General features: G+C 41.7%; 1 protein-coding gene across 5 annotated transcripts; it reads right to left on the bottom strand.

The window, feature by feature from the left end:
* Positions 1-5,171: 5,171 nt before the first annotated feature.
* On the bottom strand, positions 5,172-22,142 carry LOC147799594 (protein meiotic P26-like). 5 transcript variants are annotated; one of them, XM_087134805.1, is made up of 4 exons: positions 21,780-22,142; positions 20,838-20,885; positions 13,079-13,122; positions 5,172-12,470 (listed from the first exon to the last, which is right to left on the bottom strand). In XM_087134805.1, the coding sequence occupies exon 4, from the start codon at positions 12,468-12,470 to the stop codon at positions 10,407-10,409; it is 2,064 nt and encodes a 687-aa protein (XP_086990931.1). In that variant the 5' UTR covers positions 13,079-13,122; positions 20,838-20,885; positions 21,780-22,142; the 3' UTR covers positions 5,172-10,406. The 5 variants fall into 5 exon arrangements, with proteins under 5 accessions (XP_086990931.1, XP_086990929.1, XP_086990930.1 ...); XM_087134803.1 differs by having other exon boundaries at positions 6,316-13,122; XM_087134804.1 differs by lacking the exon at positions 20,838-20,885 and having other exon boundaries at positions 6,316-12,470.
* Positions 22,143-25,245: the final 3,103 nt, after the last annotated feature.

Genomic DNA, 25,245 nt, shown 5'->3' with positions numbered 1-25,245 from the left:
GACAAGCATGCCCATAACTTCAGCGCACAAAAGGAACAAATAAGGACTTAAACCATCTCCTTGACGACAACCCCGTTCAATCTTAAATGATTCTGATAGAAAACCGTTTACGAACACCGAGGCGGTCGCACCACCGTAAAGTACCTCGAACCATGTCTGAATAGAGGAACCTAAGTTAAAAAGATCCAAAACTTCAATAATAAATTCATGAGAAACTGAATCAAAAGCTTTCTCAAAACCAATTAACAAAAAAGACCAAAAATACTATTATTATCCCCGTATAATTGAGCAAATTATACATTAGGAGAATATTTTCCCCAAAATAGCGTCCCTTAAAAAAAACCTTCTGGTTTTCATGGATAATTGCAGAGAGGCTAGTTTTTAGCCTCTCTGAAATACAACCAGAAGCTAATTTATACGAGGTATTCAACAAAGAAATCGGTCTCCAATTTTTTAAAAACTGGCGTGGCTTATCCCATTTAGGAAGCAAAGTCATAATACCGAGCTGTTGAGTTACAGAAAGGTTACCGGTATCATACCCGAAATTGAGAGACTGCAAAAGAAACCATGATAAATCAGAGAAGAAAAATTTGTAGAATTCAAAAGTAAATCGATCTGAACCTGGAAACTTGCCGTTTGGGGTACTCTTCAAAACGTTCAAAATTTCTTCATGGGTCAGCGGACCACTTATTTTGTCCCTAGTCAAATTTGAAATCATTTGTTATCATTTTTACCAGACATTTTGGCCCTGCCCCCCCCACATTTTTCTGGCAACGCCCATGTACACTTTTAGCCAACTTGTGTTGCCATTTCGGACCAAATCTCGATGTGGATATCATTCTAACATTAAAATCTGCTTCGATTGAGGAGATTTCTGCAGGAAAAAGAAAAATGAAATGAAGGTGAAAGGAAAACTAACACACACTTTTTCTTCAACTGGATTGAAATCACCAGGCCCTTTGATCTCACATCCATGCGTTTACTTGTCACAAACCACCCACACAGCGCAGGGCGCTGCACATAACATATTTTTTGTCATGAACGTATTGGATGGAGTTATATTAATTAATATCTCAACATGGGTCGACACTTTCGGCTCGGTGCGCAGGACACGTTTGAACTCGTACTATATTTTGAGATTAGGGCACTAAGTAACTTAAAATGCTTTGGATGTCCAAAGATGTGAGGTATTTCATGCGTAACGTTTCTAAAAATACTGGTTTTTTTATCTCCATTTTTTGCATTTTAAGTACTATGAATTAATAAATTTCGACTGATGAAAGTTCAAGTGTAACTTTCAAGTCCGCTTGCTTCTGTATGGCACTTGGGAAATGTAGGAAAAAATTAAAAACAGTTTACCCCTCATCTGAATATGGAAATTCACACCACAAATAAGATTTCGTTGTCTTTGTGTTGGAAAACGAGCTTTGTTGAAATGTAACATCCATTTTTGTTCCAATTAGCAATGTAAAACCAAATCTCAATGCATTTCATCCTTAAGAAACATTACAGTGCGCTGAATAGGACTTACGAAACTATTGCAATATTACCTGCGGCGGGATATCAATTTTACGCCGCGGCAAGCTCTTATAACTCGCCGCGGCGAGATAGTATCTCGATTTCTTTGCAAGTGGCCCTTATACGCTTCCGTACAAAGCTAACAGTGATCGGATCCAATTTTGGGGGGGGTTGGTATGACGGGCTCTGCATCAACTACATGTATTTTCCTACTTAATGCTGTTAAGTGTGACGAAGAGAAAGTTATGTCGGCCGTCTCATCCTCAAAGACTACCGGAGCTTATGGCAAAAAAGGAGTTCGTTACGTTTGAAATACTACCGTCGAAACAATCACCGGTAATCGCCAAGCGGTCGAGTTGAGCAAGTGAAGACTGAAGTGAACACATGCCAACATAAAATCAATGTTGCGTCCGTGGAGAACACTGTCCACACCCTGAACAATAAACACATTCTTCCAAGTGTCAAGGTCAGCAAAATAAAACCGAAATTCACAACTTGTTCTGCTTGAAACAGTTGGTCAATGAATGCATATCGAAGATACAGTCTGGAAAATTAAAGGGTCATTGTATTGAACTCCGTGGTAGGTTTGAATACTGCTAAGCAAAAGCACATACGAGTTTGTAAGAAAGGTGGACAGACTTAAATAACATCCTGGTATCATAGTTTTATTCTGTTGTGCATCTCATACTGGGAAAACTTAGTATCAGTATATCTAAGCCGGCAAAACGAAACCTAAGTTTGGCCCAGAAAAATTGATTGACCAATCAGACTTCCTTGGGCTAATCATCATTTTGTCAGTGGGTGCGATCGATAAGCTTCCCTGAATACACCAGTGTTACACGCAAGGGAAGCCTCGAAATGAGGGTAATCGAACGCTGCAGTGTACTCGCCAAGGCATTCTGGGAAAAAGGTCAAGTCCCCGCCACGTTCCATCACATACGTCCATGCACGAACAGTCCATGCGTGACGTCATTACACTCGGGCAGCCTCCAGGGTGCACCCTGGTAATTAGGCCAGAAATATGTCCGCTGAGCTCATTAATAAAAGCTATACACTCAAAATATTCTATATTAGAGGGTCCTGAGAGCCATGGAACTGAGGAATTCAAGAAATATGAGACTGGACCTCTGGGCCGGACTCGGGGCTTCCAATTCTGAGCAATTTGGATGCAATCAGGTTTGAAAGTGGCACTATTTGAGCCATTTTGCCGAGGGAGGGTTTTTCAAAATGGCTACTTTTCTGGACAGGGACATTTTCTGCATTTTAGGGGTGGTCTGCTTCAGGTGAAAATTTCTCAAAAATTCATTGGTCAACCCCCCGAAAATCGAAAGGAAAATGAAAGAGGACATCTGGAACATCATTTTTCTGTGCAGCCTGAACACCTGTGAGAGTTGTGAGTATTTTTAAAATATTTGTGAAGTATGGCGATTTATCACTGCTATCTATGGGAATTTATTCGTAGTGGTGCACCCTCCAGAGACCCACTCACCAGCCGGGGTAGTAGTGGCTGACACCAGGGCAGGCACAAGGATCACGTGATAGCTAAACGAACGCTCTCGTGTAAGTTTGACTTACACGTGTAAGCTAATCGAACGCACCCAGTGGGGTCTACTATACGTCTACTATTTTGTCCTTGCACGTGGCCTCATTCATGTGACGTTTTTGCGCGTCCATGCACAGCAAGAAGATTTTCTGCATAAGCAACGGCTCGCGCCCACACGCGTTTTCCATCTAGTGTTTTATTCTTCTCATCTGCGTTGTACATGACTATATTGACCACAGTCTTAAATTAAATTTCCCAGATAGGGATCTTTTTCACGTGACATCCCATGGCAGGCAAAGGCATTTCAGGAAGCGCACAATGAATCGAATCTGTGTTTTTCTATTAGCAATTTCACGAACGCCAGAACGTTCAGAGACTTTGAAGGAGCCACCACATCCGTCAAAAATAACGTGACTGAAAATCCGCAATACCAGAGGTTAGATCGCGCAAGGCATGCTGGAAATCAACATGGCGCGGCAAGTCGTGCCCATGGGAACGAGCTTTGGACTAGTCCACTTCCTGGACTGCGTTCATGTTGTGCGCGTGTTCCAAGCCTGCGCACAATGGCAGTGTATCATCCACCGATAGAGGGTGGTTACACACTTGAGTCTGTTTTTCTGGGTATGTGCTCATACAACCTCATTCCCATACATGGGTGCGAGCGTGTAGCTTTTAAAATATGCTAGCGATTCATTTTACGTTCATGTATATTCATCTGGATAGCCAGTCAGTGTCATTTTTGGAATCTAAACGACCAGTGGCTAGTGATAGCACGTGCCCGCAGCCCATGGACTCGAGATTAGCTCACACGTCATGTCATGAACACCAACCTCGACTATATGAGTTGTGAGCGTTCCTTCACTTGCCCCTGATCGTGTAACGCTGACTGGCTATTCAGGACTAATAATTAGATGCCATTACGACGTGGCCATCCTGTTCGCACGCAGGTGGTGCGCACGCGTGAAATTCCTCTTTAACCAATCCGGTTCGTAAGTGACTTCGTCACAAAGGCGGACGCACCACGATTCGCAGGCTCCCATTGGACGACCGCAGAAGTTGCACGTTAACTTCCGGTTCCATGGTTCCACATAAACGGCGATCAATGCATGTAACCATGTGTGCAGTGCACGTGTGCAGTGGGCGTGGTTTAAACTGAAGTGACGTCACACTTACAAACCGGATAGGCAGTAGCCAGTTCGTAAGTGTGACGTCATTTCAGTTTAAACCACGCCCACTGCACTTCATCTGCACATAGGGTTACGTGCATCGATCGCCGTTTATTCGAACCATGGAACCGGACGTTAACGTGCAACTTCAGCGATTGTCCAATGGGAGCCTGAAGATCGTGGCGCGTCCGCCTTCGTCACTTACGAACCGGATACATAAACGTGAAGTCAATCGCGCGTATTTCAACAGTTGCACGCTCGCGCCCACGTATTCTCTTAACACGTCACGCACGCGTAAATCTGCATTGCGCATTAACACACCGACTAAAGGTCTAACCCAGGGTCTAACCCATTGATCTTCATTGTATAGACTGGATAGGACATCGCGTCCAAATCGCGTCCCGCGTATGCGTATTTTTAGGAGGGTAAATAACGAGAGTTGCAAATTTCGTTGCGTGTACTTTCAAATGGAGTTTTTGTGCTTCAGTTGTCAGATTTCGAAAAAAAACTGAACTGGAATGGATAAATTTGTAAAGAGTAATGGTTAAGGTGTACGCAGCAGAGAATTGCCGGAGAGCAACGTCAAGTTTGGGAGAAGGAACAGAAGGAAATGTAGTCACACTTCTTCAGTTTCAGAAAGTTTCTCAAGTTGTCCTTTATCATGCTTAACTTTAAGCCTATACAGGCCTAGTAAGAAATTTATGACAGTCTATCTAGCCTATTAAGCTTTGTATTTGAAACTTCACTATCTCGAAGTTGGGACCGTCGGAAATGTTACTTATTGGCAAAAGTGATTTCAAAAACTCAATGACTAGTTGGACTTTTTTCCCAGAAAAGCTGAATTCTGCCCCTGTTATGGAAAAAAGTTGGAAAGAATAATGGATGAGGTGTGCGCAGCAGTGAATTGCCAGAGATTAATTGTAAATCGAGTTTGGAAGGAGCATCTTTTGAAATGTGAGTCGCACTTTCAGAATATTTCTGCATGCCTTGTACTGTATAATAATGCTTGATTTAAAGCCTATATAGTAAATTTATGACAGTGTATCGAGCCTATCAGGCTCAGTACTTGAGACTTCACTATACCGAAGATGGAACCGTTAAAATACTTATTAGCAATGTTTCAAAACTGAATGATTAATATGTCGTTTATTTTCCCCAGGTTACACCGGAAACATCTCCAAGAAAGCCATGATTTGGGTTTGTAGGATGTGCAGACGCATTGAAGCAAAATTGTGTGACAGACGATGTGATATGAGTGACCTAATTCTTCTTCGGGGCAGAGATGAAACCAAAGTGAGAAGCAGAGTGCTGACGTTTCTGTTGCATGAAGTCACAAACAGGGGAATTCAAAGTCAACGCAATGAAAGAAACTTTGTCTACAGAACAAAATTATTCGTTCTCAGTTAAAACTGACTTTTTTATGCCGGAAAGTAGTTGTTAAATGTAAATCTTTAAGTCAGGTTGTGAACTCAACTTTTTGAGCTGATTAATAAGTGTCTGTTTTAAAAACGGCAGGAAGTTAGTTTAGTCGCTCATTTAAAGCTGCACTTACTTTGTGCTCACAGAAAAGATTCTCACACTTCCGTATGCCGCACAGCGGTTTTCAATAGAATTAACTCAATATATGAATGAATTTTATTTAGTACAATTTTTTCTGAGAGTGTGTAAAATTAAAATCATTTTATTGATGATTTTTTAAGTTTTGGCTCATCGAAACCAGACGGAAAAGCACAGTGACAGTTTGGACATCTTATTTACTGACAAAACCTGTTGCATGTCCAGGTGGAATTCTCAAAGTTTTACACACTGAACAAAGACCCAAAGTGGAAATATTGCTAAAGCGAGACCGTAGACAATAGGTTTTAAAAAGGAATTAAAAACAGACACACAAAAACAGGTTAACATTATCGCTTTCGAATGGGTTAGTTAATAAGAAGATGGTCAGTTATTTCCGGAAATGATATTCTTGGATTTTCCGTTTATTTTTGGCTTGTTTTCGGGAGGGAGGCCGAGGGCTTAGCCATCATCCCATGTGATAAAGGTTATGTTGACCAGAAATGCACAGTATACAGCATCAAATTACCCTCCTCAAGCGCCGCCATTGTTCGGCCGCGCATTTTGTGCACAAACAATGCGCGATGTCCTATCCAGCCTATAATGGAGATCAATGGTCTAACCATTGATCTCTATATAAAGGGGATCAATGGATCTAACTTGAATAGGCCTATCCCAATCACTGGGATATTTAAATTATAAAATACACGTACCAGGGGTTAGATCGCGCAAGGCTTGGTGAGAACCAACATGGCTCAGCAAGATCGTGCCAATGGCGACGAGGCACGTATGTTTCCTTCCTCAACTTAGTTTTGCTTATTGTTCAGGGTCGTACACTGGAACGCCTGTGAGCTTTTGTGATGGAAACAAGATGTTTGATGGATTGTTTTGTCAATCAATGTCTTATGTAATCAAATATGCAGTAGCCTTTTTCGAGCAGTGAAAATTCGTTTATTTCCTCTCTTCGTGCAAAACAAATCATGATATTCTTGCAATCTGGGTTTTCACAAGAATGTGAAACACATAAATATGAAACCATCATTCAACTAAAGGCCATCTTTATGGCCATTGGCTTGCAAAAGTTTTTTAAGCCAGGTTCACGAACTTAAAAATCAGGTTCGCTGTGATTTTATTCTGTTGCAACAATACATTGCTTGACCGAAAGTCCAGTTGATATTCGAATAGTGCAGAACTTAGTGGGGTTTTAAATGGTGTTTAACTCAGTTTATGGTATGTCAAGGAACGATACTCATTTCTAATGACACTGTTGCATGAAATGGCTCAATACATGTATCTCTTAAAAAACTTTTGCACTTCTGGCTTCATCATGTGTGTCATTACAAACGTCTATTGGATTGGAAATATATATGTGGGATATATCTTCAGGAAGACCTCTCCAAGAAATATTTTCAACGGTTTATGTTGTACTCTATGTTGGCAAACTGGGTGCGGCTTGTCCATGTGAGACTACGGCATGCACAAGTATTGAACACTGGCTACGGCTCTCCACCGCTGCCTCTTTTGGTCAAAATTTGAAGCCGTATTGCGGTGGACAGGACCGGATCATGGCTACCCCTGTCACGCGCTGCCCCATACAATCCCATATATTTCTGAACTGATACACCGGCAGTGCTGGGTGAACATGCGTTTTCTGCCGGAGTCTGTCCTTTATAGCCTACAACTCTTCTAGAAATTTCTTTTCATTACGTAGCCTCTTAAAATAGACGTTTTAGCATTACTTAATCTTACAAGACAACTAGAAATAACGTAATCTTACAGAAAACTTCCGGAACACACAACTACAACTACTATATTGTGGACTACAGTGAGGTCATTCACCGTGGCCTGGGTCAAACACATGTAACACACCCACACTTACCTTACATACCTACTGTGGACATTCCTTTCTTTTCGTGCAGTTAAGAAAACTCAGTGAAAATACTCATTTTGCTTGAACTGGGAACACGATTTTCAGCTGGCTTTTTGTACAAGTTTCCTTGACTATTCCTCTTCCGACAGATGACCCCTACACCCCAAAATGCCTCTATTGAACTTCTTTATCAGAGAAGGGGAAACGTCCTGTGGACGTGTGTAAGTCCACAGGACTGTAGCTATTAAAGTGAAGGCCCAAAATGCATGTCCGCACCAGACGACTGAAACCCTGTTGCTATGTACATCTGCACTCGACGATCATTACACGGAAAAATTTAGCAGCTGAGAAACAATGGCATCTGTACCCCAGAACTGTGTGGTACGACCTCCGCTCCTCAGAAAAAGAGCCCTTTACGCCACAGGCTCTTTATGACGTTTAACAGGGCACGAACAGGGATTTTATTCTAGTTGTGTACCCATTGAAATGCGGCTCCACCCCCCCCCCGCCCGGGGTCCATGTAAGATAGCTTACATACCTTCGTTCTTCGACTTTCTGTCGAGGCCGTGGATGCGGACAAAGATCATTGCACCCAACGGCTGTTGCTTGTCGTTCCTGCAATTTGGGCATGAATAATGAGGAGCCCTGTGATTGGTCAGCGTGACCTCCAGCGCGCCGCCGCCGACTCTCATTTCATCCAGCACGGCTAAGAATTACACATTCACGTGAGGAAGCGACTGCAGCCAATTTCCATCTTTTGTCTGTCGATCGCAGCCGTAGTCAACCATTTGGTCGCGAATCGTCTTCGCCTCTCGGACACTGATCAGGAAATATTTGAACTTTTTTTTTGAAAACGGCATGATTTTGGCCCGTTTTTGCTTGATACTGTGGGGTTCGTGGGAGCGGACGTCGGCCCCCACAGTTCTGGGTGTATGACGTCTGTGAGTACTACAGTATGATTTCCGTCTTTATCTGAACATGAACTTGAACTTATTGTGCTGCGCCATGTTCCCACCTTATGTTGCGCGATCTTACCCCTGATATTGTATAATTTAAATTTGGGGGATATTTAAATTAGGGTTGTCATACTTCTGTCTTGGATACTGTCCGTTTATTGACCCAGAACGATCACACTAGGGCGACATATCCGCATGTCACACTCACCGTGAGACATCTCATTCTACCGGGGCTAGTGAAGGAACGCGCACGCAGCTCTTGGAGTCGGGGTTGCTGCAGGACCATCCTCGACTCCGTGGACTCTGCGTGCACATTCTAGTCACTAGTCGTGTAGAATACGAAAATGACACTGATTGGCTATTGTGGATGAATATACATGATCGTAAAATCAGTCGCATGCGTATTTCAAGATCTGCACCTTCGCGCCAACGTCTTCTCTTGACATCATGCACGCGTAAATTTGTATCGCTCATTAACACGCTGACTAAAGTCCTAATTAAAATATCCCAACTAGTGGAATATTTAAATTACACAAAACTAGGGGTTAAATCGTGCAAGGCTTGGTGGGAGCCAACATAGTGCGGCAAGATCGTTTCCATCGGAACGAGGTTGCTGCGGGACGGCCATTCGGGAGGGGGGGGAACAAAGCACGCGCGCAAGTCCGCGCTTAAGGCAGCACTGATAGGGCTTCCATTGTATTAATGCTTATCCAGTTCGTGACTTCGTCACAAAGGCGGACGCGCAATTAACGATTTGCAGGCCGAGTACCGAAGTGTGACGTCACTGTGAACCAGAAAGTGCAGTGCAAACGAATGGAGTACGCGCAAGTGTTGGTTCTCGCGTTCTCGCCTTTTACACACTAATTGTGCGCGTGACGTATTCACTTCGGTACTCTATTGGGTTGCATTACAACAAATACGCGCCCATAGAAAACAGTGAAACATCGGACCGAAATAGCGCTGCCTGTTGACTCTCGTGAAGAGGTTGGCCTCCGTTTCTTCACTGGAAATTTAATATTTTGGCCAGAAGATCACTCTTCGTTTCAATTTCATTTCTTTGAAGGAAGATACTCCCCCCCAAAAATAGCAGTAAAACTTCTGAGTCTTCTTCTCCTCCTTCTGAGCTCACATTTCTGAATGTAGTGGCCGCCCGCCTCTATCCAAAATAGGTCCGCAATTTGTGGTTTTTTGTGAAAGAAATACCCCAAACTGGAACTATCAGTCCCAAATTCGGGATTTATAGAAATATTTCTATGAAGCCTCCTGATTATGGTATGTCTTATTGTAAAAAACCCACGGGATCACAAAATATGAGCTCGCGCGCAGAAATACAACCATTTGGTGGAGTTCGCTGAAGTTGCGCGTTAACTTTCGGTTCCATGTAAACGGCAATCAAGGCATGTAACTCTATGTGCTGTGCATGTGCAGTTGGCGTAGTTTAAACTGAAGTGACAACACACTTAGGAACCGGATATAGTACCGAAGTGATTACGTCACGCGCACAAGTGCGTGTATAAAAGGCATTGGAGTGAGAATCAGGACGTGAACCAACACGCGCACGTACTCCGTTATTTTGTTTGCACTACACTTTCTGGTCCACAGTGAAGTCACACTCAATTTGTCCAGTTTCTGATGAGATTTCATCATTTGGAGGGGCGACATTTTGTATGGTTCTTCGGGAATATTAGGGATTTCATTCTTGCAAACACAACTCTGGCGCGGGCACTGTAAAAATACACCTCAAATTCACCTCGATTGATCTTGAATTCGCAAAATGTTATATGACATGGTCATAACTGTTACTCCTTGTCTTTCCGTGTGAAGATTTTGAGCGCATCATCGTCGGAAACGATAACTCTGCCCCCCGGGGCAATGTCAACATCATACGGCTCTCTGAGATTCTTGGCCACGCAAGCAACATATTCTCCATTGCTGTCAAATACGTGGACAGATTTTTCTCCGCCCCTTTCCTTGTGAACCACGTAAATGTTATCTTCATCGTCGCAAGCAACACCTCTTGGTTTCAACTTCTCGCCAGCTCCATAAGTTTCTATTTGAAATATAAATCGCCCGTCATGGTTCATCACTCGGACTTTCTGCTTTCGTGGGCAGCTGACAACGAGAAGGTCCTTGGAAGTTGTTGTTATGTGCTCAGGGCCTACAGCTGGAATAGTTTTTATTATCTTTCCGTCCACGTAGTGAACCGTTATTAAATTTCGTTTGCAGTCACCAATCAGGATGCGACTGCGCCGGTCTACAGTAACACAGCTAAGTTCAACGGCCGACATTGGAGTGTCATCCTCTGAAAGTGTCAAAAACCGATCCAGAAAGTTTCCCTTCGGACAGTAAATTTTAGCATAGTTAGACTTATCAGTTACAACAAAACGACCATCGAGAAGACAAGCTACGTCATGAGGCATTGAAAGCTTGCCTTCTTCATGATTAGTCGAGTTAAGGACACATACAAATTGCCGCTTCTCGTCAAAAACTTGTACACGATCATTCCCCCAATCAGCAACAACAGCGTGACTGTCTAGAGAAGCCGCCACGCCCTTGCACCAATCAAACTGACCTTTTCCGCTACCTCGATCTCCTAAACTTGTTTCAAGTTCCCAAACAGGTGTGTCTATCATATCTTTTGCTTGGGCCTGGGGGACTGAGTTTGGCTCTTCTGGGTCTGTTTTCTGTTCTTCCGTTAGATCAATTAGTGTCAGATTGGAGTTGGGGAGCTCAGGGCTCATTTTGTACAGTGACTGAAGCCTTTTACAAACGATTGGCTCCAAGCTAAGGACGTGAAAATCATTTCCATTCTCCATTAAAATTTCTGCCATGTCAAATGCTGTCCACAATTTCTCGAGAATAGTTTCTACTCGATCTATATGTGTGTTTACAGTGTCCTCTCGCTGCTTCTCGATGACGTCAATTTTAGTCAGGAACTCTTTTTCTCTCTCATCAAGAATGTCTCTCTCGCTTTTGAATGCATCTCGAACTTCATGACGCAAACTGTTCGTCGTTTCTGTAAGCTCTGCTTTCATGGAATTTAAAATTTCCCAGGCCCCTTTGAATTTTGCTTCTGTCTGTCTCGAAACTGTGAGAAGTTTATCAATTGTGCGTCGGCATAATACTGCTCCTTCCAACAAAGAACATGTGTTATGATGTGGATTTTGGTGGTCGAGATCGATGCAGTCCTTGCATGCTAGCACCTTACACGGCTGACAGTAAAAAGATATGGGCTCTCCACTGTGCTGAGGACAGAACTTGTATTCAACTTTTGAAGTCTGTTGTATCCATGCATCTAGTTTAATCAATTCGTGGTGCTGTAAAATTTTCAATCTCTGGTGAGATAGTCTGCACGTTTCACAAAGAAAGTCTTGGCAATAGGTACAGCGACAGGTTGCTGGATTCGAACGGCGACATGAGGTGCACTTTACTTCACAATTAGTTATATCATCTTGCTCTAGATTCATGTCGGGCTCACCTTTCACCATTTTAAGTTCCTGTAGTGACGACATCAAAGTGTTGTCTACGAGCCTCTCCACATCGTCAATAATTGCAGAATTTCCATCGCGGCATAGTGGGCACGGAATAGGAGCCGATGTTTCATTTTCTCGGACCAGTTTTAAAAGGCAGTCTTTGCAGAACGAATGCAAACAAGGAAGAAGTTTTGGATTCCTCAGATTTCCCTCACATAAGAAGCACACAGAGAGATCTCCTGAGTCCCTTTCAAATTCATCCTTCTCCGAAACTCTCGAACTGTTTCGGATAAGTGAGGACGTCTTTCCTTCCCAAGCTGCGGCTGCACCTTTCCCTCGGTCAGCTTGATCAGAATCACCAGTGAGTTTCACTGAAGTATTTGAGGCCATCTTTTCAGGTTTCCAAAGTTGCGATTAAGTAAAAAATAAAATAAAATATTGGCATCAGTACATAGGATTCATATGCAGTAACTTTTCTTAGGGTTCGATTATGAAGTGTTTTTTGCAGAGTGCAACATCCGGATACTTGCCGGTGAGGTACAGAAAAGCTGGTAAAACCAAGAAAATCAATCTGCACAGATCTCTTTGGGTTAAAAGTAGGCTAATTGGCTTTAACCTGATCTGCTTCAATTGCCCTTAAAGGCTCACGCACCGCGTTAGTTAATCACCAGATTAGCCTTTGGTCAAAGCGATGCTCTTCATGAAAGGGATTTTAATCGGATTGTCTTGTCGTCAATTACAGATGCCTTCGTAAACATGGAAAGCGTCGAACATGGCTAGCATATCAGGTTAACAAGAGTTATAGTACCGGTACTGATTGTTTCCGTATGTGAACCGTGAACAACTAGCGTTTATCCTAGTACATGTAATTATGAGACGAGCAGCTCAAAATCTGCTTGTTCTGTTGGCCTTTTGTCGACACTGCACTTATCCAAAACGACTGTGAATTGTTATCAGGCTCGATGTCTCGTCTCCCATGTCGGCCCAGTCGTACTTACACTCTGAGATGGCGATGTCGGCGGGCATACAGTTGAAATTATTTCTGGAAAAGGGAGGAAAAAGGTACACCAGTTTCAGATTGAAAATTATGACTGAAAGTTGCCTTCCCTAAAAAATCAAGGCTTATAGTAATGTGAAATACCATACTATGTCAGATTATTCTAATCATTGGTGTCACTGGGACGCTCAATCTTGTTGAATTTATTACGTACGCCGGTCTTCATCAGCGTCCTTCGATGGATGCCAATCAATCATTGCTGTGCAACGCCTATACAATCGGTATTGACAATCGGAATATCTTTAAATACCGACAAAGTGCACGCACGCACACATAATACCACATGCCGGTGTAAAACGTAACCCTCCCCCGATCTCACCCAGTAAAAGTGTCCGGGTAAGTATGTCCCCTGCACAACGGTAACCCCTCCCCCTTGAGAAACGTTCCCCCATGCAACGTAACAAGTCTATCACCCAGAATGTGTGTCACTTTATTGTAACTGTTTTCGCGCAACGTTTAAATAGACACAGTGCTCTTTCTGGAATGCTCGTTACGTCAAAACACGGCAATTGGATGAGGAGGGCTATCCTGAACGTGGAGGACGTATGGTCATGCCCCATAGAGACACAGTTCGTTACAAGCGGACAACAACGGTTTTTCGTGCGAGCAGACGGCGTTATTTTCGACGACTGACCTCGTAAAATACCAAAGTACAGAAGCATAAATAAATTTCGGAAGGATCTAAGCACGACACCACGAACAACGCAAAATTTTCCTCCATGAGTAAGATTTTTAAATAACGGTAAATCTCAGAACAGTATAAAAAGTGGATTTTATGGACCCTTTTCTAACAACCAAAAAATCGAAATTGCAAAATTTTTCACTAATTTTATCAATTAATTTTTAATAGCAAAAACAATTGCTCAGACAAAAATCTAGCACCAAATTAAAGATTCACCCTTAATGAACCCTGACAGTCCTGAATCCTCAAATTTAATATGATTTTGCACACACCCTAGGGAGTTAGGGTTAATGCAGTGATTTCAGACATTTATTTTAAAAATAAAACATTTTATAACCAGGTCATTTTGTATCACCCCAAAATTGTATCGATCCAAAGGTGCACGAAAATTCAAAGCCATTTTTGTGTCTACGAGTATTTTAATTACCAAAATGGTATATCCAACGCAAGGGTGGCGATTTTCTGTTAAATTGCATCGATCTTGTTAGTACTGATAGCACTTAAAAGGTACAATCGTTAAATTAGTGACATTTTCTGTTCATCACTTCCGCTGCTGAGTGTGGACACTGACCACTGCAGTATCGAGACGTCGAAATCATCGCATCCGCCCTAGCACATGTGCATGAACATTATGTCACGCGTATGTAGCGTGCAACTTAACATTTTAATCCGCGTATCTCTATTCCTAAACGTGCCAAGTTAACATTTATTCCCGGAATAGAGATATATGTATTTCTATTTTAAATTATTCCTATGAGAGATATGCTGCTAAGTGCTTACTGACTACAATGACACTCCTCCGGGACCACCCACAGAACCAAACGCACTAGGCACTATCACTTGTAGCTCTTCTAATGTCATATATCTCACCTCTTGCAGCGTGTGCAGTGTTCAGTATGTTGGAGCGACTAAGAACACTCTCAAGAAGCGGTTCTATGGCCATAGATCGACAGTCAACACCAAACGAAGTGGGCCACCACTTCAACCTTCCAAACCATTCTATGTCTGACATGATCTTACTGGGCATACAATCACTTGGGCGCCGTAAAGATGCTGTTCGCTTCAATGTGGAGAAGCTTAGGATCAAACGCCGCCACACCATACAACCCCATGGTCTGAACATCACTTAGACGTGATGGGCGTGCATGACAGAGCTCTCAAAAGTCTCCCCAAAATTTATAAGAGAATCCAGGCAATCCTCTTAAACATTACTGAGGCTTCAGCAATTTCAACCAAGACCACTCTAGTCAGTGATTTTTTCTCGACGAGCTCCTTGAGGCAAGACAAGAACGTTTTGAATCTGCAAAAGCTAAATGCCTAGAGGAAGCCAAACAAGATGGCGACGAGGCGAGAGCGTCCATTGTCAACAGCAGTGCAAGTATTTTTGATCTCAAATTGAAAACAAGACGATCACCAGAAATGCAGCCGATGACTTGAGGGAACTTTGCTTCTATATATTTGGTCATCGTCAAGGCTTTCCACAATCTTGCCTGAGGTTTACTGCAGGGCAGTCAGAAAAGACGGCCATGTCACCCTCACTTACGGCACATAATAGAGCCATCGAGTCACCCACGATACCATTCTTGAAGCTGTCAATCAGCTGCGAAAGGACATCAAATTGCTTGATGAGAAATTTTCAGTCAAAATTGCAATAATTTCTGACAAAGTTTGTGCGTCTTCTGACAGAGAAAGGCTGCAATCCATGGAAGTTGAGAAGAGCAACCAGCAGACTACATTGATATTCTAATGTAGGCTATCAATGCCCCATTTAATAATGACAATGGCTGGAACACCCCGTCAATTCCTTCCCGAAACCTCTGTCAGTCATAACAGGAAGTCGTTTTAGTGTGCTGTCGACGGACGCCATGAGGGACAGCGATTCTATACTTGAAGCCGAACATGTGATCATATCAGGACAGCGGTTAAGCAAGACAAAATGTGTAAATCCGTTGCCAAGTCTGGAGCCAAAGTTTCTGATATCTCACCTCTTGCCAGCCAACAAATTAAAAAAACATTTGCCCACCGAGGTTATTCTCTACGTCGCCACAAATAATACCACAGATAACGCAGAAGAGATCCGGGACAAAATTGTGTCTGTAGCAGAAACTTTATTATCCGAAAATACTATTGAGCATGTAACACTATCTGGTATCATATATCGCCACGGAGAAACCAGATCCTCCCAAGAAAAAAATCGTCCTTCTAAACTGTCTCTTGAAGGACTCTGCCCTTCAGCAAGCTTGGGGATTCATAGACAATGGTAACATCAGGGACAGACACCTGAGCTCGGACGGTGTTCACCTCAACAAGTAAGGTCAGTCAGCTTTCGCGAAAAACCTTATCCAACATCTATACCCCAACACAACACGGGAGGAGATGTCGCATCCTCATCAACCACGGAACTTGCCCAACACCCCATCATTCGCTCCCTGTCGGTAAACCCATCAATGTTCTACGTGGTTTGTGGTCGTACGAGGAAACATCAGGATTTTCACAAACTAGCTCAGAAACCTAGGAAGAGGTCACGACAATTTTCCATTCCAACTCCATTCCAATTCACATACAAGGCTACACCATAATGCGAACCGATCGTAAGGGTCCAGACAAGCATGGCGAGGTTGCATATTATATCTTAAATACCATTCAGTACCGTGTCATGTCAGAGATTCAAAGTGATGTTGAATCTTGCTGGTTAGAGGTTAACCTGAAGAACTGTAACCCGATTGTGCTAGGTGTTGTTTACCTCCCAAGTAAACTGGAACAACACGTGCTCAATCTTAAAAGTACGATATATAAATTAATCTTGAGTGTCGGGAATTGCTTTTAGTGGGAGACTTCAACCTTAATATTTTTGACGATGTTGATCGTGTTAAAATTGATGATTTTTGTTACGAATTGCAAGTTCAGCAAATGGTTGATAGACCTACGAGAGTCGCACCAACTAGTAGCACATGTATCGATCTTGCCTTTTCTTCGCATCCAGACAAAATTACAGCCTCCATAGTTGTTCCATTAGGATTAAGTGATCACGTGATGGTATTACTTAACAGGAAAGCCAATGTTACTGTTCCCACCAAGGTCTCTATGATTAGAAATTTTAAAAACTCTGACGAAAACCTTTTTCTGAATGAGTTTCTTAACTTGCCATGGGAATCTGTTGAGAAAGTATCTGGTATCGATGAAGCCTGGGGTATGTGGAGCAAACGTTGAATGAAGCCTGCAACAGACATGCGCCTTATCAGGAAATTCGTCAAAGAACAAAATACATGTACAAGACCCCTTGGGTTACAAAGAAATGCTTCAAACGGAATGCCATGAAGACTAGAGAACAGAAGACATCTGATGACGATGATTGGTGTACTGCTAAGCAGTTACGGAATCAAGCCAATAATCTTGCCAAGTATTTAAAACGAAATTATTATGAAAACAAAATCAAGAATAGCAGAAGGAACTCAAAGAGGCTGTGGTCATTGGCCAAGGAAGCAAGTTCCTATACAAACAATGTCACTTAACCGTCTAATTCGGACAAGCTTGGCAAATGCTTTTAATTCGTTCTTTGTAAAGATAGGCGAGGAGCTTGCTAGAACATTTCACAATGATCAAATGGCTGCAGGCAGTAATTCACCGCTTGGCACAGATACTTATTCTTTTATGTTTTTGCAAGTTACAGCTCTCTTTGTTGAAAAACAGATTAAGAAAATGGATCCATCTGTTGCCACAGGAATTGGTGGCATCTCTTGCAAGTTAGTGAAATCCGCATGCCCGACCATATGCCCGTCGCTGACCTGTCTTATAAATGAAGTGTAAATCCCTTTATTCAGGTTTTGTTCCTCGGAAATGGAAGACTGCAAGAGTCACCCCAGTATTCAAAGGTGGTGATTGAGATGAGATCAGTAATTACAGACCCATTTCAGTTCTCCCACTTGTGTCTAAGATTCTGGAAAGGGCTGTAAATAATCAACTTCGTGACTTCCTCGATCAGATAAACTTTTTTGCTGAGCAGCAGTCGGGTTTCAGACCGCATCATCTACTCAGACCACCGTTCTTGATGTTACTGATTTCATTTTGCATAACATGGATTCTGGTAACATTACAGGTGCAGTTTTTCTGGACCTGAAAAAAGCATTTGACACAGTCGATCATGGCATTTTCTATCAAAATTACATGGTTTTGGGGTCAGGGGCCTTGAGTTGAAATGGTTCGAGTCTTATTTAAGTGGAAGGGTACAGGCTACCAAAATTGACGATGCTTTATCAGACTTTGCTAGTGTTCAAGTCGGAGTCCCACAAGGTTCGATACTAGGTCTTCTGCTTTTTACTGGTTTTATTAACTCTCTCCCATCAAGCATTACTGTTCCTCAATGCAAAATAGATATGTATGCAAATGATACACTGCTGATGTTCAATGGAAACTCCACAGAGTTTCTGAATGATAAAATGATGACAGGCATGGAGCAGGTGTGTAAATGGTTACACGAACACAAGCTCACCCTGAATAATAGCAAAACAAAATTCATGGTTTTTGACACCCACCATCGCTTATCTCATGTTGAGGATACTCAAATTACTTCAAACGGAGAGACTCTGGAGCGTGTCAATACATGTAGTTTTAAATACTTGGTGGCTATGCTAGACGAGTCACTATCAGGGTCGGATCACTTCAACCTTGTTGCTAAGAAAATCTCGCAAAAATAAGTTTTCTTCGTCGTTCCGCTAAACCTTGTCTTCCTGCTTTGATCTTTAAAATGCTTATTTGCGCCATGGTTTTGCCTTTATTCGATTATCGTAGCATTGCGTGGTCCAGTTGTTCTAACGGCAATATACTGAGAGACTTGTTAAGCTGCACAATCGACTTGGGAGATTAATTCTCAATGCTCATTACAGAACTCATATTGCTGACTTACACGAAGCACGCTCTTGGACCACACTTCCTCAACGCTGCCATTCTTAACGACTGTGCGAGGTCTGCAAGTGCGTTAGGAAACTTAACCCCCACTACCTTAATTCTCGCTTTGAACCTCCAAGCCACTCGTTTGGCACCTGATCGCTGTCAAATGGCTTAATAATTATATTATGTCAATATTATATATTATATCAATACTTGACTCCACATCCGCCTCCTGCCTCTCCATTATTTTAACACTCAATTGGCCTTTTATTCATAAGTTGGTCACATTTATTTGAAAGTAAAGAGAACAACCTTTTTATTTTGACACCTTTGAATAAAACTGAAAGCGCTGAAATAAAACCCAAAGTAATCTGGCACCTGCTCTTTAACAGATTACATTGAATAGGATAGTTTAAGGAAACATGATCAAAATTGGCTTCCTTGTGAATAAGATCTACTGATGCTAGCGTCTCGAAGTTCAATCAGCAAAGCATGTACATAGGTCTAAGTAGCAAACCAGCCACAGGCTATAAGTAGCCCACGCAAATTTAAATCTGCCCCCAAAGTAGGTACCGGATTCGGAAGGGCCTTATTTAATTTAAAGACTCGTACTCTTTCCTGTACCATTATCTTTGCCTTTGCTCTCAACTATCGTCACATGGATTTGTGTCTGGATTTCGAAAATGCCGGATTCACTGTTGGAAATCACAGTATACTCCCCCCAAAATGGTGCAGACATGCAGTAGACGGCAGAAAAGTATATATTTTAATGTCTCAAACTCCTCAGAGAATTTTGTTTACATAAATTTGGTATTGTGGCCTCTGAGAAATTGGAAGGTTTTAGCTGTAGACCACTTTTGGAAAACGTCAGATTGATATGCTAGAGGGGCTGTGGAAACGACCCCGGTCTCTGTTAATGAATGTCTGAAAACAAACCTTTCTGCGTCAAACCTGAGGATCTGATATCTAAAATGGATTTTTACTTTTAGCAACAATGAGGAAAATTGATGGTTTCGGTGTTGTAGCGAAATCACCAAGGCCAGTCAGTACAAATTAGGAAAATGTGAAAAGCTCTCGAGATTTTACGCAAAACTATAGAATCCATGTCGAAAACCCCACACTATGTCATTTAAAATGGTATCGTTTTTGTTTGATAGTAAATCTGATCTATACACTTCATTGGCTTCACTGATGCAATTAAACCCTTCTCATCAAAAATGTATTAAACATCAGCTTAGATAAAGGGAAGGGGATTATCTATCCAAGACTCCAGTATTTCAACATATTATTTTGTATATTTAAAACAAAATAGAGGAATGTGGCTGTGAACAACCACAGAGCTTTGAAATGGGAGTGCTCTGTTTTTGTCATTTTCTACACTTGAAAAGCTCGGGTGAGTGCTAATATAATTGCACTTGATGTTGCTTCCAGTTAAGAAGCCTCAGGCCTTATCAACTGGAATGTGGCATTTCACTAATCATGAACATTATATAACACGGACAGCACTGATAATTTGCAATGGTTTAACTGTCTTTGTGAGTTTAGACGAGGCATTTTATAAATGCTACTGACACTACTTTCATGCTCAAGTCAAACAAAACTGGATTAAATTCACAAACAGATTTAAAAGTAGAGCATACATGTGTTTTTAGCAGTTATTAGCATCAAGGTTACCTGAAAACACACACTATGGCATGTACCTGTTGAACACAATGGTACTTATTGGGGTCAAGGTTTCTGTACATTCAAGTTTTTCTTGTAATATTAAAATAAATGTGACAACTGGCTTCCCTGAATCAAATTGTGAAACTTTCAACAATTGACAACTGCCCTTTTTACCCCAGCTTGTGAACGGCATCTACCAGGTCATCTCGCTTGGCTGATATCCAATCAAGAAGAGAGACAACCAGTTACAACCTGCTTCGAATGGGTACTTATGCATGTATTGGCTGAAAATTTTTTTTTTAAGTTTTGTCGATACATAATCACATGTACAGGTTGAATAGGTAATCGATTAATGTTGCGTCTACCTTTCACAGAATTAACACAATGACTAATCCAAACAGAAAAGACACCCACTAAAACAAAACATCACATCATTATTACATTTATATAGACGTGGTACTCTTACTTGCCACTGCAGGTCCGAATTTTTTCGCCAGTTCTGCCTTCGAAGTCCCTGTCATGGATACGGACACACACTATTTGACCACACACGATAAATTAGAAAGCCAGCATCACATCGAAACTAGGCCTAGTAAACATTCTGGCATGGATTGCTGATACATGAATCGCGTTGTTAACATACACATTTGGGCAAAGTCGCTGAACCACGCCCAAATGTTTAAAAAGGGTGATTCCCACAGTTCCAGTCACTCGGACCAGTCCTTGCTTTATGTTTGGACCGCGTCCGCGGTCCAAACATAAAGATGCGGGACACCAGGCGTTTTCCTCATTTGTGCACTAGTACATGGTAGCGGCAGCACGGGTGTTTTCGTGAGTAGTGTACACTGAACTGAGGGCAAAGGTAACCGTGTACATTAGACGATCATACTTGTAAATTGCACTATTACTTTATCTTGGTTCTTAAATACAAATCGTGCTAACCTCTACATAGAATTGCAATTTACAGTTTTTCCTCAGAATTTGAAAGTAATTTGACTTGGTTAAGTTTCAGAAATTACGACAGGAAGATAGTATGCATGCAAATGCGTATACATGAAAATCGTGAAAAACTAATAATAAATCAATGAATGGGGTCATGATGACGTCACTTCAGAAATACAACAGCTAGGATTGCTCTCACCAAGTTATGGAATTCCCTATATTCTTTTACAACATGGAATCTTTCATTATTCAAACGAGAATATAGGGCCAAATTACGAACTGGACATCTAAATTTTACACTTGCTTATTTTCACAGGGTTACAAGACTTGGGATATCTACTTGACAAGAACTTGCTTCTTCGGGACCCTATCGATACATTTATCTCTCGTTTTCGTATAGTTTGAAACACCAGGAATGTGGAAAATAAATGAAAGAATGAATGAAGGGATGAAAACGTTTTCTTACCTCATCACCAACGGTTAATCACCACCACAATTTTTTTAATCCGACAAGACATACAATAGCGGCGTTTCTGTCACTTCAAATCGCCAGTACTTTAGTATCATAAGCTCATGTACATGTATTAACAATGATGACTGAACCACAGAAATTGTTTTCATGCAACGCAAGAAACTCCTAGCTGGGCTGAAGAATATTGATGTTGGAGTCTGCCGAGTTCATTGTATACACTGGTATCAACAAATAACGCAAACATCAGATGTTGCTTGGCTACTACTATACAATCAGGATCAGAATCAGGATCCAATTCACATTTTCCCAAACCAAGCATCAACCGAAATCTACCCATGCAAGCAACCCGCACTGTTGTTTGTATATCACAAAACCTATTTTTAGAACCAATTGTCAGCGTGTGACTGTATACAGCATTGTGAACAGGTTGGCTTTATTTGCTCGAGATCTTTTGTGTTCATAGTGCGCGTAAACCCTTGATTGTAAGGTTGCATGTACATTGTATGGAACGCAAATAAAACAAATTAAGAACAGATTGCCAAAAAGGATTCCCAACCTACCCAAAAATCCACAAATGGATGGAGGTTAAATCTAGTTGTCATTTTTGTTTTGCTCCATGCAACACGTTAGAACGTTTTATATTCGACAGACAACTTGTCTTTAGTGATTGTTCTGCAGAGGACAGTATACCATAATTCCTGATTGGCAGCGTAGCTTTCAACCCCAACGACAATGTGTAACACAATAGACCGATTGCACCCGCTGACTCGGGAGACCTGTAGTGGGTATCAACCCCATAGCAACGTGTGTTTTGAGTGCTGTTTACAAACAGTAGTATTATACAGCAAAGTTACAGTATAGTACCCAGCACATCAGTAGTCTGAGTAGTACGGTACTGTCGGCTTTATTTTGGTAAATGATACTTCTGAAATTTGCTTGTAGCCCAATGCATGACACGGGCAAAGTGTCGGCTATCTGATAAAATCATGGCCTTGGCACAATCACCATGTTGTAATTTATCTTCCCAGTATCACAGATCACGTGTCTTTGGTTGAAGTATTTCAAATCATTGGTTATCTTTATAAAGCTATCATACATGCATAAAAACTAGAGCGCTGACTCGTGTACAAAGTGATGCCTGCTGGGCTCATCCGTGTTTGTGCACAAACCTATGGAAAACTCGAAATTAATTTTTGTTCGGCATTATTTTGTACGGCTATTTGCAAATCTGCGTCTGCATTCTAAAACGATACGTCAAAAAGCCGACACGCAAAGAACCAGAGCGCAAAGTCAGTAAATGAGCATTCATTTTGCTCTGCGCCAAAAATACACAAAAGCGCGCGCGCGTACCTATCCGTTGTACATGAATTTTGCTGTGACGTTTTTTTTTTAATTGGATTTTATTGGTACCCGATGTGCACGACAGCTGCTGATCCAGAGCCGTCAATTCACTTACACCATTCATCTCCATCATAAAGAGTGGAGAGGACATCGCGTCCGGGCATCGCGTCCAAAACGCATCTCGCGTATGCGTTTTTCAGGAGGGTAAATAACAAGCGTTGCAAACTTTGTTGCGTGCACTTTCAAACGGAGTTTTTAAAAACTGGTTGAGGTTATTTTGCTTCAATCGTCAGATTTTTAAAAAACTAAATTCTGCACTTGGAATGGCTAAATTTGGAAAGAATAATGTTTGAGCTTAGCCACACTAGTTTGGCACGGACTCTCACTCCCACTCCATCCTTAGCCACACATCCGTATACGCAATGTCTTGTCGGCGTATTGAACATTTCGGCGCACCTATTTATCATCGTGGGCGCAATTTCTTTTGCACACGAACATGACCCTTGACCCTTCTGCTTTCCAAAAACCATTTATTGAATGATATCACTTAAATTATTCAGGTATTTTCCACAGAAAAGATTGTTACACTTCTGTATGCCACATGTTGGATTTTATAATTATTCATTATATGAATGAATTTCAGTGCAATATTTCCTGTGAATATGTAAAATTAAAATTAAGACTATTTCATTTCCTTTTATTGACAATGTTCTTCAGTGTTGGCTCATCGAAATCAGACGGAAAACACGTGGACAGTTTAGACATCATTATATTTAGGCCTACAGGCAAAACTTAATTGTGAGTCTTGGTGGAATTCTCAAATTTTTACACACTGAAGCAATCACGATTGAACAGACCCAAAGTGAAAATATTGCCTGAGCAAGACTGCGTACACAACAGGTGTGCAAAAAGATAAATAAAAAAACACGTACACAAACAAGTTAACATTATCGATTTTGAGTGAGTTATTTTAATAAGGAACGGGTCAGCTCCGAAAATGACGTTCTTGCATTTTCTGTTTATTTTTGCTTGTTTTTGAGAGGAAGTCCGAGGTTTAGCCGCTGTCCCATAAGAAAAAGGTTTTCTCCATACTCAATGTTGACTTAAATCGGCACACAGCATCACGCCCCTCCTGAAACGCAGCGCACCACCATTAGAGAAACATTCGCTTTAAAATAATCAGCTATGGATGTACATACTGCATCAAAAGACGCACTGACTTCCCGTATGTTGTACTTGGGCGTTGCATTTGGAAAACAAAATTAGATATCTATTCTCTCTTATTTTGAATGTTCTACAACATGGATTCAAAATTTCTGCGCCCAGGACGGTGACAAATTTTCTCCGCGCGGAGAATGAGAAGTTAGTTCTCTAGTTTTTATATATATATAGCTCTGTGGTTGTCTTGATAAATTTTTGATGAACGAATAAAATGTAGTTAAACTCTTCAGCAACCAGGAAAGAAAAAAAAGAAAAATATCGAATTGATAACCACGGCTTGTGTAATGCAGATAATTTTCCCACTGCGCTTCGTTAGCTGTGACCCCGTCTGACATATTTCCTTCACTGATATCTGTATCCCTAAAATGAAGGAAATTTCACTACCCAGAAAAGTAGCCATTTTGAAAATGCATCCCTCTGCAAAACGGCTAAAATAGCGCCACTTTCAGACCCAATTGATGCCAAATTGCTCAGAATTGGAAGCCCTGAGTCCGCGTCAGAGGTTCAGTGCCATATTTCTTCTATTCCCCAATCCCATGGGTCTGTTCGGGCGCTGAGCGACTCTTAAGAAACTCTGTTTTTTGTGGACGCCGTGTTTCTGGACTGGTCCCCGTCCCTATCTGCTACGAACAGGAACAAAAAATGTTTTGAAATGAAATTGACAGTCATTTGGTACGTATTCATCACATAGGCGCGCAAGTTTAAGCGCGTTTGACGCGGAGCACGCTGAATACACGCAACGAATTTAGGATGTTTATGAAACGAGTGGCTCAGGTTTAGTCTTCACTGGTTCCGTTTGAGGAGACTCCGACCATGCCGACTGGTATCAGTAAAACCAAAGACTACGCCGAAGCCACCCGTTTCGTAAACGCCCGTAGTCTGGTATGCACATTGATTT

This window comes from Acanthaster planci, linkage group LG03 (assembly GCF_054643075.1).
Source record: "Acanthaster planci isolate LZ-2023a linkage group LG03, COTS_SCS, whole genome shotgun sequence".
Taxonomy (NCBI): Eukaryota; Metazoa; Echinodermata; class Asteroidea; order Valvatida; family Acanthasteridae; genus Acanthaster; species Acanthaster planci.
This window is presented reverse-complemented; position numbering and strand designations above follow the sequence as displayed.